We start from the raw sequence: 13,103 nt of genomic DNA, 5'->3' as shown, positions 1-13,103 counted from the left end.
GTGCTTCGTTTGGTTCACAATTGGGTGTTTTTGGGAAAAGTTTTCTGAAAAAAGTTAAAAAAAAGTTGAATTGGGTAGGTATTACGATGTAGAATTTATAAATTAATAAAATACCCCCTATATTTGTTTATTTACAAAACACCCCCTATAATAAAATCTTAAAAGTTAACAAAAACACCCCCAACCTATTGTCAAATACGGACAGCCGGCCACCACCGCCGGAGGGTGGCCGGGTTCACCGTATTGGCGCATGACCGGCTGGATCTTGTCGGTCGTGCACCGATATGGCCTTTGCCAGCCAGATCCACGGTGGATCTGGCCGTATTTTCTCGTCAACGACGACCAACAAACGGTCGTCGTTGATGGTCAACGATGACTGTTTGTTGGCCGTCGTTATAAACCGTTACGGCCAAAGATCTGGCCGTCAACGGCCAGATCTTTGGCCTTAGATCTGGCATTTTTCGGCCAGATCCACCGTGGATCTGACCGGAAAAGGCTAGATCGACGCACTACCTGCCAGATTCAGCCGGTAGTATGCCATCCTAATAGATTCCGGCCATTTTCCGGTAGTGGTGGCCGGAATCTGGTAAATATGAATTACTGGGGTGTTTTTGTAATTTAAAAAAAATATTTAGGGGTATTTAATTAAATTATCAAATTTAAAGGGTTTAAAAAAGGTTGAATAATATTGGGAGTAGTATTCCTAAAAATTAAAGTTTTTGGGTATTTTACTGTTTAACTTTTTTGGGAATACTAAAAGTAGTATTCCCAATTGGCAATCAAACGGAGCCTAGATCTTGATCGATTTATCAGATTTCAGATCCCATGAAGGAAGAAGGGCTGGACTAACTATTGTCTATAGCCCAGCCCAAATCACACGCGGGAAATGTAAAGCCAATTGGCGGGAAAAACCCTAAAACCATAAGATCTACTCATAAAATCTCCTGACGAAAACTTGAAAATAAAATTTAATTCCTCAAACCTAAAGAATTTCGCGCTCTGATAGTTAGAAATGTTTTCAAGCACCCAATTTGACGCGACTTCCGCCTTCTCCGGCGGCGGATTCATGCCGTCTCAATCTCAGCCAGCGGATTCCAATCCTTCTCCAGCAAGAGTAAGTTTTTACTCTTCAATTACGTGTTTGTGTTTATTATTTCTTATACTTGTTGCTTGGTTTATGAAATTCGCAACCATTGAATTAATCATAGTTTGTTGACTATTTAGTGCTCGATAATTTGTTAATCAACGGAGAGATCTTGTCAAGGCTCTCTTTACATGTTTTGGGTTTTGTTTTACTATCTGATTGCTGAGAAACTGTAACGAAATAGACCGATTATGGAGCTTTTATTGTTTGATCTTTTGCAGAGTCGTGATTCCCAAGGGTTGGTTCCATTGACAGTGAAGCTGATAAGTGAAGCGTCGCAGTCGGGTGATGACAAATCAAATTTTGTGGTCAACGGTTCAGAGGTCACCAATGTACTAATCCTCTAATCCTCTCACGACACTCTACATATTCTGAATATATAAAACTTTTGAGAATTTATTTTTAATATCAGAGATATATAGTGTGATTCATCATTATTTTTTTTTTTCAATAATCGAGCTGATCTAGGTTACGTTGGTTGGAATGGTGTTCAGCAAAGAAGAAAGGGCTTCTGATGTCACTTTCACTCTAGATGATGGAACTGGGCGAATTGTATGCAAAAGATGGTAATATATGTTTTGCAATGTAAACGCAGTTGATGTATGCTTTTGTTATTTAGTTAGAACTTCTGAAATGCTTTTTTTCTTCTTGGAGTATAAGTCAATGTAAGTGATGCTTACAGAGGAGAAAAAAACACAACGTGAAAATGCCTATATATATTCCAGAAATTTTTAATTCCTCTTCAAATCATGCGGATTTTTTGTTTTGATTTATGCTCAATTATTTTAATAGGGCAAGTGAGGTTTTCGACACAAAGGAAATGGAGGCTGTGGAGTGAGACTTTTTCTTTAATTTTTTTCTCTGTTTCTATTTTTATATTATCAAGTTTTGCAAGTTTTTATTAATGATTTATGCTATGATTATATGCCATAACATCAAAATGCTCTTCTGATTTTTTTCAACTTTGAAATAGAGATGGAATGTATGTTCGTCTCAATGGGCACTTAAAAAGCTTTCAAGGCAAAAAGCAGTTAGTTGCCTTCTCTGTGAGGTACGGACATGAAATAGTTTGGTTCTCTGTATATATTGTGATTGAACTGCTTTCTTGACCAAGTACTTATGTGTTTGTAAATTTTTTCTATTACATATGCTCTTTATTACCTCAGATACCTCATCAACTCTTTTGACTAGCTTTGTTACTTTAATTTACATTTTGTATGTTTCCAGTGAAACAAGGAAATTTGGGGATGGCTTTTACTGATTACTAACCAGTTTGAAAGTTGTCTTTGTACTGTGTGATTAACAATCTGGTCCTTGTAATTAGTCTGGACATTAGGTTTGGTTCTGATACTGACTAAAGTTAGCATAAGAGAGCAATTTTTATGGATTTCAGGATGTTGTAATCGGATATTTGATTTGGAGAACAAAATGATGATTTGTTTGCCTAGATGAATATTGAGTGACTGTGAAGCAGCTCGGTTGCTATGTTCCCTGTGTTCTACTACCATAGCTTGTAAATTATTTAGAAAGTAAAGCAATGACTTCTCTTGTTTAATTACTTGTTGCACTCCAATAAAGTTGGTTATAGCATTTGCAGGAGCCACGTACCGATGATTGTTTTGGGGAAGTGTTGAACATATCAAACCTTATAGCTGTATGAGATTGTGTGGTACAGCTTAAGAGAGCTTCTCTTTTTTTTTTTTTGTGGCAGTTACTTGAATTTAGGACCACGTGCGTATTGATCTTTTTTTTTCTTCCTCAATCCTTGTATCTCTTCTTGTTTATATGAAATGACATTCATGCTCTGAAATCAGGAATCACTTGTATAACAGATGATGCTCTGCTGTGGTTATGTTGCAAGAAAAGTATTGATTGGCTTAATTTGCTAACTGATACCTTAACAGATTTATAAAATGTGTAAAAACTGAATGATACTTGATGCTTGGAGGCATCTTCTTCTGAGGAAGTCAGGGCAATTTTTTTTTTTTTTGGTTGAATTCAAAATTATGGTTTTGCAGGTAATAGATCACTGACAATAGTTTTACTATTAGAAAAAATGAATTCACTTTATTCTAGGATAGAAAAAGCTAAAGTTCTTTTAATTTCTGGTGAGCCTATATTTGACATTGTAGCTGCCATACTGCTTTTCTTTTACCTGCTGAACTACTCTTATATGTCAAATGTTAGTTTCTGTAATTTATGGACCAATATGGATAGACAAATTGACATAGTGGTTCTGGAAGTGTTTAATTTTTAAGAAATGTTTGGCTTCCTATGCTACACTCGCTGGACCTCTGTGTGAAAGTTTTGTTTATCAATAGCAGTTGGTGGTCTTATACACTGTAGATTTTCCTTTTTTTCTTTTCAGGCCTGTTACAAGCTTTGATGAGGTTACTTTTCACTTTATTGATTGCATATATTTCCAATCGCAGAAATCCAAATCACAGGTATTCATGAGTAGAACAAATAAACTTTTTGCTCAACGTGATATTTGCATGTATCAGTTTGGATGAGTATGTATTATATGTGTCTGTGGCATTTTTCTTTTTATGGATTGATCGTGTATTTATGCTGATTGAAGCAGCAAGGTTTATCAATTAATCAGCCTCAGATGGTGGATTCATCACTGCACACTCCTGTCCGAACCGGGACAAAAGGCTATCAGACAGCCCCCTCGAATAATGTATGTAATCCAACCATAGAAAGTTCACTTTTCATACGCAACACTATGTTTCCGTAATATTCTAATTTCCTTTACCCAGCTCTCTTCGCAATTTGGCATTGATGGACTCAAGGACTGTGATCAATTGATTCTGGACTATCTGCAGCAACCTTCAAGCAGGTTTGTCATACACCAAAATTGTCTTACGATAGAGCTTATTTCCCTTCCCTTCCCTTCCATTGCTTGCTTCAGAAAATTGCCAAGTTATGTATGAAAATCTTTCTTTTTTACTTTGAGAACTGTTTTTCACTTTGTTCGGTATAATTTCTTCAAGTTAATTTCCACCTCCTATCCAGGTTATTAGTGTTTGGTCTTACTGAGCTTTTGTTGTTACTGTTAAAGCTTTGGGGATTTAGAAACAATTGATATATGTAGAAGTTCATCTGATTGTCTTAACTAATACACTTGGTGCATATTTCCCTCCACTTTATTAAAGCTTTAGGGATTGGTTATTGTTTGCAGTGAACGGGAACGGGGAGTGCACATAGCTGAACTTTCCCAGCATTTGAAAATACCTGAGAAGAAGATCATGTAATCTTTTTCACTCATGCCTCTCTTTCTAGCTTCCATCTTGAGTGATTAATTAATTAATTTAATTTATTCTATTGTGCACCAGGGATTCAATTGTATCTCTTGAAAATGAAGGTTTGATCTATTCTACTATTGATGAATTTCACTACAAGTTTGCACGTGGTTAACAGTCTTAATTTTGCAACTTGGCTGGAGTTTGGTGAAGCATGTAAGATCGCCTTATATTTCTTTATTTTTATTTCTTTTGAAGTCTGTTCATATGGGTTTCTGTTTAGATGGTTAAACTTAGAGACAAAATCCAAGTGCGAGGGATTGAACTTGTTTAACTTGAAATTTTATATGGTAATGTTACTTGGGTTGTCATTTGAAAGAACAGTGCTATGAAACTAGGAATATCGGGAGACAGTGCCATGTATTTGGTAGTTTATGTAAATTTTTGGGGAACAAAACGTGATTTAGCATGTGGATTGCTGGCAATCTTTCAGTCAAAACTGTCTAGTCTTTAATGGGTTCTCTGCATTTCTTTAAATTTTGGATGGATTGGAAATACAAGAGTATTACTCCAGTCTCGCACAATCTCATATAATTCCATTATGTTTCTTTGGGGGAGAACGACATGTTAAATGACACTTTCCCACCCTTGCAAGTTTAAAAATGATATTTTCCACCTTCAAGACACTTTTTAATCTTTTGTTAAGTTCTGTTATGTTTTTTGTTAATATTTTATTAAAAAGACGAAAGTATCTTTAAAAATTTGATTTTATAAATTTTTAATTAGCTAAAAAGTAAAAAAAGAAAAAGTTGTTAATTTTACTTAAAAGTTAGGAGTAATGTTATGAAATTATTTAAAGTTAAATGATCGTAATATTTATTTATAATGTCATCAATATCTCATTACTATTATTCAATAATCTATTAAATTTATAATGTTTTTTATTTTTTTTAATTAATATAAAAAATCAATATTCTTAATTAATTAAATAAACAAAAAAAAGTATTTTTATATTTGTATTAATAAATAATCGAGTAAAGATTTTGATTTAATTAAATTTTAATTTATAATAAATAAATTAAAAAATAAATTATTTAAGGGTATTTTTGTTTTTTTAATCAAATATTAATAGAAAACACTAATAAAACTTGACGAAGGACAAGAAAGTGTCATTTTAAAACTTGACGGGTGGGAAAGTGTCATTTTGTTAAACCTTGGGTGTGAAAAAGTTGTTCTCCCTTTCTTTTTTTGGTGAACAATAATTTAGAAAAAAAACTTCTTTTTCAAAGTAGTTATTTACCTTAATTATTCGTTCTTGCAACAATAATCTTGCAAAATTTAATCTAGATGATATAGTTTGGCATCTATCTCTAGCTGGCCAATGTGAATACTCTTCAGCTTTAGTATTTGAGTACAATGTTTTATTTTGGCTTCATCGCTATCAGTTTAGGCGTTTGATAGGAACAGTTGTCAAAGCTGAGTTAACGCCATTGGTTAGAAAACCTCTGATTGGTATCCTGCCATCAAATTCCAGATCTTTTCTCCAATCTTTATGGATGGCCACGCATTGTTTTTTCGGCCTTGAACACCTATGGACCCCAAATATCAAAAGGGCTCGTGTTTTGAGACCATTTATAGCTTACTAATTATTGTACGATGATTATTTAATGGCTGAAATCTCTTGTACGGCCTCAGCCGCAAAGTTCCCACTAAATAAAATCATAATGACATAGGCTGTATCCCAAAATTGAAGCGAAGCTGGATCGTCCGTTTGGGGGACTAGTAGTCAGATGCATGTGCTGCTGCCTTCTAATAATATCATTTTGGGTGTGTTTGGTTTAGTATTTTGGATATGATTTTGAGGATAGTATTGGGTTATTGGATAAGAGAGTATTACGAGGTAAATTTTAAAAATTTGTAAAAAAACTCTTAGGTTTATTAATTTAATTAAAGACCCTAACAGATAAAATGACAAAAACACTTCCACCACCTACAGTGCTAGATTCCGGCCACTACCATCGGAATCTGGCCTAAAAATTTTGTTACGGCACAGACCGGTTGGATCTGTACTGTAACACGTCGTTATGGCCTTTTCTGGCCAGATCCATGGTGGATTTAGTCGGAAAAGCCCAGATCTACGGTCTGTTATGGACGTCGACGGCCAGAAAAGGCCAAACGACGCGATGGCCAAAGATGTGGCCGTCATTTTCGGTCAACGACAACCATTTCTTTGGCCGTCGCTGAAGGCCAGATCTGGCATTTTCCGGCCAGATCCACCTGAAAAGGCCACATTGGTGAACTTCAGGCCATTTTTGGTCGAAAGTTAGGCCGTTGTACAGATTCCGGCTATCACCGACGGTGGTTGCTGGAATCTGACAAGTTGGGTTGATGGGGGTGTTTTTGTTAAGTTTTAAACTTTTTTTCAAGGGGTATTTAGTGAAATTAATAACCTTATGGGGTCTAAAAGTAATTAAAAAATAGGGTAATATTTTTGGAATAATGTGCCAAACATTATTTGGAGAATAGGATCCAGAATATAGATAAAAATACTAAGCCAAACATAGCCTTTGAGTAAACGACTTTTCCCCCGAGGTTTGGCGAATCTACAGGTTCTACCTTGGTTTCATAAATGACAGCTTTTCACCCTTAAATTAGTAGATGATTGTTTAATTAAGCAGATAAAAAAAGTAAAATAGTCATTTCAAAGATGATAATTTCGAAATAACATTTTATTTCTCAAATTCATCTCATCAGAAAATTTTAAAATAATCCTTAACTTTTCAAATTCATCTTATTGGCGATTTCAAGCCATTTTGATCTGTTTTTGGCATAGTAGACCTTTTTTGACACCACCATTATAATCCCCTTAACCCTCACATCAAAACCTCTGGTCTCCCCGCTTGATTGAACCCCTTAATTGTCGACCGTCACGCTTAATTTCAGTTGGTGTTTTACCCAAATTTCGTTAGGTCTTGACACTGGAAACCATCCCTAAAACCACCAATAGTATCACTAGCTTCTCCCCATCAAAACCCCCAATATCGCTAATCACAATTACTTGTCGATTGTCATCGTCTCTCCTTTAGGTTTTTGCATTTTGTCGTATTTTTTTAGTCAAATTTTGGCACCCGATTGAGGTGTAATTGGGTGAAAAAATGAGGGTTTTGGTGAGAAGGATAAGGGGATACTAATGGTGGTGTCAGAAAGGTCCAATGGTATTAGAAACAAGTAGGATTCTTGGCTTGGTAGAAATCTTTTGGGGGTTATTTGAGAGAGATTTAAGATATAAGAGTTATTTTGAAAGATAAGTAACGGTGTTAAATTCACCAAACCTCGCGTGGCACTAAAATTCACCAAACCTCGGGTGGGAAAATGTCGTTTACTCTTATCATTTATATCAATCAATACGCCAGGACCCACCCTCGAGCATCAGCACAATTATTGATTGAAAAGGGACCCATATGGAATTGCATTGGTGGGCTTTCTCCTCCCCTGTAACTCTTTATAAAGAATGTATAAATGCTGATGCATGATTGGATGGTTGTGGTTTGTCGGCCAAGAATGCATAAAATGTGAATACTCTTCAAATCTTCAAATAGTAAAAAGCTGGAGAACACAGTTTAACCTTTAAGCTCTATCAATTATTTAACGTTCTCTTGAGAACAATTTTGGTTATAGTCTACACATAACCAAAATATAATTACAATATTTATTTATTTAATAAATATTGGTTTATAATCTAATCTCATAAACTCTTTCTCATAATCCTGATATATAATATTGTCCTTATTTACTATAAGAAGCTATGACAATCTTTATTAAGTCTCAATCCTGTGACCTTAAAGAAATCATCAATAACCTCTTATATTTAGAAAAAAAAAAAAAATCATCACTTATCTTCTTTTAACCATGAAATCCATCGGTCAAAGCTATCATGGTTAAAGGAGGTAAATCTAATATTTATATGGTCTTGTTAATAATCCTTAAACTTGAGGGGAGTTAAGAGATAATAAGCTATCTTAAAATATATAAACTCATCCAAAGACAACAATTAATCGACGATTAAGGATCTGAATGGGGAAATCACGTGCAGGATGGGTGGTGTAAGATTCAAATATGGAAATTATAAGGAAAACATGTTAGCTGAAAAGTTTGTAATGGATATTTATTTATACAGAGAGCTTATTCCGTAATCCGTATATCATAATCTTTCTTCTTTTATGCTAATTAAGAATTCACTAATTAATTAAACTTTGAATTATTAATATATAATCATGTGATTAATTGATCATCTTATTTTATTGGAGCTGTTTCTACATTTTTTTTATATTTTACTTTTGTCATTTCTCTACTGTAAAAATCCACTGATAAAAGCAAAACTTTTGTTTCTGTCTTTACTTCTGTTCTTTTCCATTAACACCATATTCATTTACCTTAATCGTTGGAAATATCAGAAATGATAAAATGATTAACTAACTTTCAACTTTCAACTGCATAAACTTTTCTTCAATCTTTACAGTATGACAAAACTAGTTTGCAGATTTCTTAATTTTGTGTCTTAAATTCATCCTCTCTCATGAATATTTTTCTGGTAGGTAACAAACTTTCAAATTTCCGCAGCTTTTTGGCGAAGAAGGTAGCTTAGATTCGGAAGAAGAAATGAGAAAGTTAGCTAGCACATGATCCATGAGTTTGATTGTACAGTATCGTCTTAATTTCAATTGTAATCGACACCCCTCGGAAAGAATAAAGATTATTCTTGTATCAATGATATCAACAACGTGAGACTATGTAATTAAGTGTTAAAAACGTAAAAATCGAGGAATTAAATAGCTAATTAATCAAGTTAGTGGCGGAAAATTGACAGGGGGTCCTATGTCCGTGAGCTGACAGTAGAACAACTGGATCTGCATGCAGCAAGTTGAAGAAGAAATAAAAGTAAAAGATGAAACACGTTTTGTTTTTCAAAATTTAGATGGCGATTTCTTTGTTTAATGAGTCAGATGTGGTCCATGCAGGTCGGTGTCTCACTGTCTGTAGAATTCATTCGTTCATATATAACCATTTCATTTCTCCGTGAGAATCACTTCTGAAAAACTTCAAGGGAGACTTGAAGAAGTAAATCACAATGGTTAGAAGTCCGGGCTCTTCCAAAGATGGAATGAATAAAGGATCTTGGACTGCTGCCGAAGACAAAATTTTAAAAGATTATATCAAGGACCATGGCGAAGGCAAATGGAGCAATGTTGCTAAAAGAACAGGTACTTCATTTTTCTCTCTGGTGAAATTATATTAATATTTGCTCATCATTTCTTTGCTTGAGTCAACTACAAACCAAACCAACGCATTTAATTATAATGGAATAGTTATAACTGATCGAGTGATTGATTACATATGTGCTGATGATGTAGGCCTGAAGAGATGTGGAAAGAGTTGCAGGCTGCGTTGGATGAACTATCTGAGACCAGATATAAAACGAGGGAACATTTCAGACGATGAGGAAGAGCTCATCATCCGGCTGCATAAACTCTTAGGCAACAGGTATGTACGTAATTCATATAGTTATTCTCATTTTGGTGGTTTGTTTGATTCGGTAAATCAATTGATTTCTAGTTCCATGTTTGTTTTTTAGGTGGTCTCTGATCGCAGGCAGTTTCCGGCTAGACTCTACCATGGATTTGACTGGAAAAGGCCAGTACTATGCAGGCTATAGCCATCGACGGCCGAAAAAGGCCAAAACGACGGCCATCTTTGGCTGTTAGCGACGCCAAAGATATGCTGTGGTTTTCGGTCAACGATGGCCAGATCCGTGGGGATTTGACCGGAAAAGGTCAGATCGGTGAAATTCCTACTATTATGGTCGGCAGGTAGACCTTTGTACAGATTCCGGCTACCACTGACGATGGTTGTCAGAATCTGGCAAGTATGGGTTCGTGGGGGTGTTTTTGATAATTTTTAAACTTTTTTCAGGATGTATTGTGAAATTAATAACTTTGGGGTTTAAAATAATTAAAAAAATGAGTAATATTTTTAGATAATGTACCAAACATTATTTGAAGAATAGGATTGGGAATAGAATTGAGAAAGTAATTAAAAAAAATAGGATAATCTCTTGAAAACAAGCTTGTTGTTACAGTTGTCAAAGCTGAGTTAACGCCATTGGTTAGAAAACCTCTGATTGGTATCCTGCCAGCAAATTCCTGATCTTTCTCCGAGGTTGATGTTCCAAACTTTATGGATAGCCAGGATTTTTTTTCGCCCTTAAACAACTATGGACCCCAAATATCAAAAGGGCTCGTGTTTTGAGACCATTTATTTGTTATATCTAACCAATTATTGTACGGTGATTGTTTAATGACTTAAATCTCTAGTACGGCCTCAGCCGCAAGAGTTCCCGCTAAATAAAATCACAATGACATAGGCTGTATCCCAAAGTGAGAGCGAAGCTGGATCGTCCATTTGGGGGGCTAGTAGTCGGATCATGTGGTGCTGCCTTCTAATAATATAATTTTGAGTAAACGACTTTTCCCCAAGGTTTGGCGAATCTACGGGTCTACCCTTAGTTTTATAATTACACTTTTCACCCTTAAATTAATAGATGATTGTTTAATTCAACAGTTAAAAAAGTAAAATAGTATTTAAAGATGATTATTTCGAATAACTTTTATTTCTCAAATCATCTCATCAAAAATTTTAAATAATCCTTGACATTTCAAATTCACCCTATTAGCGATTTCAGACCATTTTACCTGTTTTGGCGTAGTGACCTCTTTCGACACCACCAATTATAATCCCTCACCCTCACATCAAAACCTCTGATCTTCCCGCTTGATTGAACCCTCAATTGTGACGTCACGCTTAATTTCAGTTGGTGTTTTACCCAAATTTCGTTAGGTCTTGACACTGGAAACCATCCCAAAACCATAATCGTCACCAGCTTCTCCCCTCAAAACCCCCAATATCGCTAATCACAATTATTGTCGATTGCCATCGCCTCTCCTTTAGGTTTTTGCATTTTGTTGCACTTTTTTTGTCAAATTCTGCATCCCGTTGAGGTGTAATTGGGTGAAACATGAACTCGCTGGACCTCTGTGTGAAAGTTTTGTTTATCAATAGCAGTTGGTGGTCTTGTACACTGTAGATTTTCCTTTTTTTCTTTTCAGGCCTGTTACAAGCTTTGATGAGGTTACTTTTCACTTTATTGATTGCATATATTTCCAATCGCAGAAGTCCAAATCACAGGTATTCATGAGTAGAACAAATAAACTTTTTGCTCAACGTGATATTTGCATCTATCAGTTTGGATGATTATGTATTATACGTGTCTGTGGCATTTTTCTTTTATGGATTGATCGTGTATTTATGCTGATTGAAGCAGCAAGGTTTATCAATTAATCAGCCTCAGATGGTGGATTCATCACTGCACACTCCTGTCCGAACCGGGACAAAAGGCTATCAGACAGCCCCCTCGAATAATGTATGTAATCCAACCATAGAAAGTTCACTTTTCATACGCAACACTATGTTTTCCGTAATATTTTAATTTCCTTTACCCAGCTCTCTTCGCAATTTGGCATTGATGGACTCAAGGACTGTGATCAATTGATTCTGGACTATCTGCAGCAACCTTCAAGCAGGTTTGTCACACACCAAAATTGTCTTACGATAGAGCTTATTTCCCTTCCCTTCCCTTCCCTTCCATTGCTTACTTCAGAAAATTGCCAAGTTATGTATGAAAATCTTTTTTTTTTTTTTTTTCCTTTGAGAACTGTTTTTCACGTTGTTCGGTATAATTTCTTCAAGTTAATTTCCACCTCCTATCCAGTTTATTAGTGTTTGATTTTACTGAGCTTTTGTTGTTACTGTTGAAGCTTTGGGGATTTAGAAACAATTGATATATGTAGAAGTTCATCTGATTGTCTTAACTAATACACTTGGTGCATATTTCCCTCCACTTTATTAAAGATTTAGGGATTGGTTATTGTTTGCAGTGAACGGGAACGGGGAGTGCACATAGCTGAACTTTCCCAGCATTTGAAAATACCTGAGAAGAAGATCATGTAATCTTTTTCACTCATGCCTCTCTTTCTAGCTTCCATCTTGAGTGATTAATTAATTAATTCAATTTATTCTATTGTGCACCAGGGATTCAATTGTATCTCTTGAAAATGAAGGTTTGATCTATTCTACCATTGATGAATTTCACTACAAGTTTGCACGTGGTTAACAGTTTTAATGGTGCAACTTGGCTGGAGTTTGGTGAAGCATGTAAGATCGCCTTATATTTCTTTATTTTTATTTCTTTTGAAGTCTGTTCGTATGGGTTTCTGTTTAGATGGTTAAACTTAGAGACAAAATCCAAGTAAGAGGGATTGAACTTGGTTAACTTGAAATTTTATATGGTAACGTTACTTAGGTTGTCATTTGAAAGAAAAGTGCTATGAAACTAGGAATATCGGGAGACAGTGCCATGTATTTGGTAGTTTATGTAAATTTTTGGGGAACAAAACGTGATTTAGCATGTGGATTGCTGGCAATCTTTCAGTCAAACTGTCTAGTCTTTAATGGGTTCTCTGCATTTCTTTAAATTTTGGATGGATTGGAAATACAAGAGTATCACTCCAGTCTCGCACAATCTCATATAATTCCATTATGTTTCTTTTGGGGAGAATGACATGTTCCGAGCCAAGGTTTGACGAAATGACATTTTTCTA

The 13,103-nt window shown here is 35.2% G+C and overlaps 2 protein-coding genes across 2 annotated transcripts; both read left to right on the top strand.

Moving 5' to 3' along the window:
* The first annotated feature begins 1,012 nt into the window (after window positions 1–1,012).
* On the top strand, window positions 1,013–4,564 carry LOC116122708 (replication protein A 32 kDa subunit A-like). Its single transcript, XM_031408526.1, has 10 exons — window positions 1,013–1,114; window positions 1,366–1,476; window positions 1,613–1,710; window positions 1,937–1,978; window positions 2,118–2,195; window positions 3,513–3,591; window positions 3,726–3,827; window positions 3,907–3,986; window positions 4,329–4,397; window positions 4,483–4,564. Exons 1-10 carry the CDS (start codon window positions 1,013–1,015, stop codon window positions 4,562–4,564), a joined length of 843 nt encoding a protein of 280 aa, XP_031264386.1.
* A 5,525-nt stretch (window positions 4,565–10,089) lies between these two features.
* LOC116122707 (replication protein A 32 kDa subunit A-like) lies at window positions 10,090–12,616 on the top strand. The gene is made up of 6 exons (XM_031408525.1): window positions 10,090–10,256; window positions 11,553–11,631; window positions 11,765–11,866; window positions 11,947–12,026; window positions 12,381–12,449; window positions 12,535–12,616. Exons 1-6 carry the CDS (start codon window positions 10,090–10,092, stop codon window positions 12,614–12,616), a joined length of 579 nt encoding a protein of 192 aa, XP_031264385.1.
* Window positions 12,617–13,103: the final 487 nt, after the last annotated feature.

Source organism: Pistacia vera, unplaced genomic scaffold, assembly GCF_008641045.1.
Source record: "Pistacia vera cultivar Batoury unplaced genomic scaffold, PisVer_v2 Contig1362, whole genome shotgun sequence".
NCBI lineage: Eukaryota > Viridiplantae > Streptophyta > Magnoliopsida > Sapindales > Anacardiaceae > Pistacia > Pistacia vera.
The sequence above is the reverse complement of the archived record's forward strand: the minus strand, read 5'-3'. Positions and strand labels throughout refer to the sequence as shown.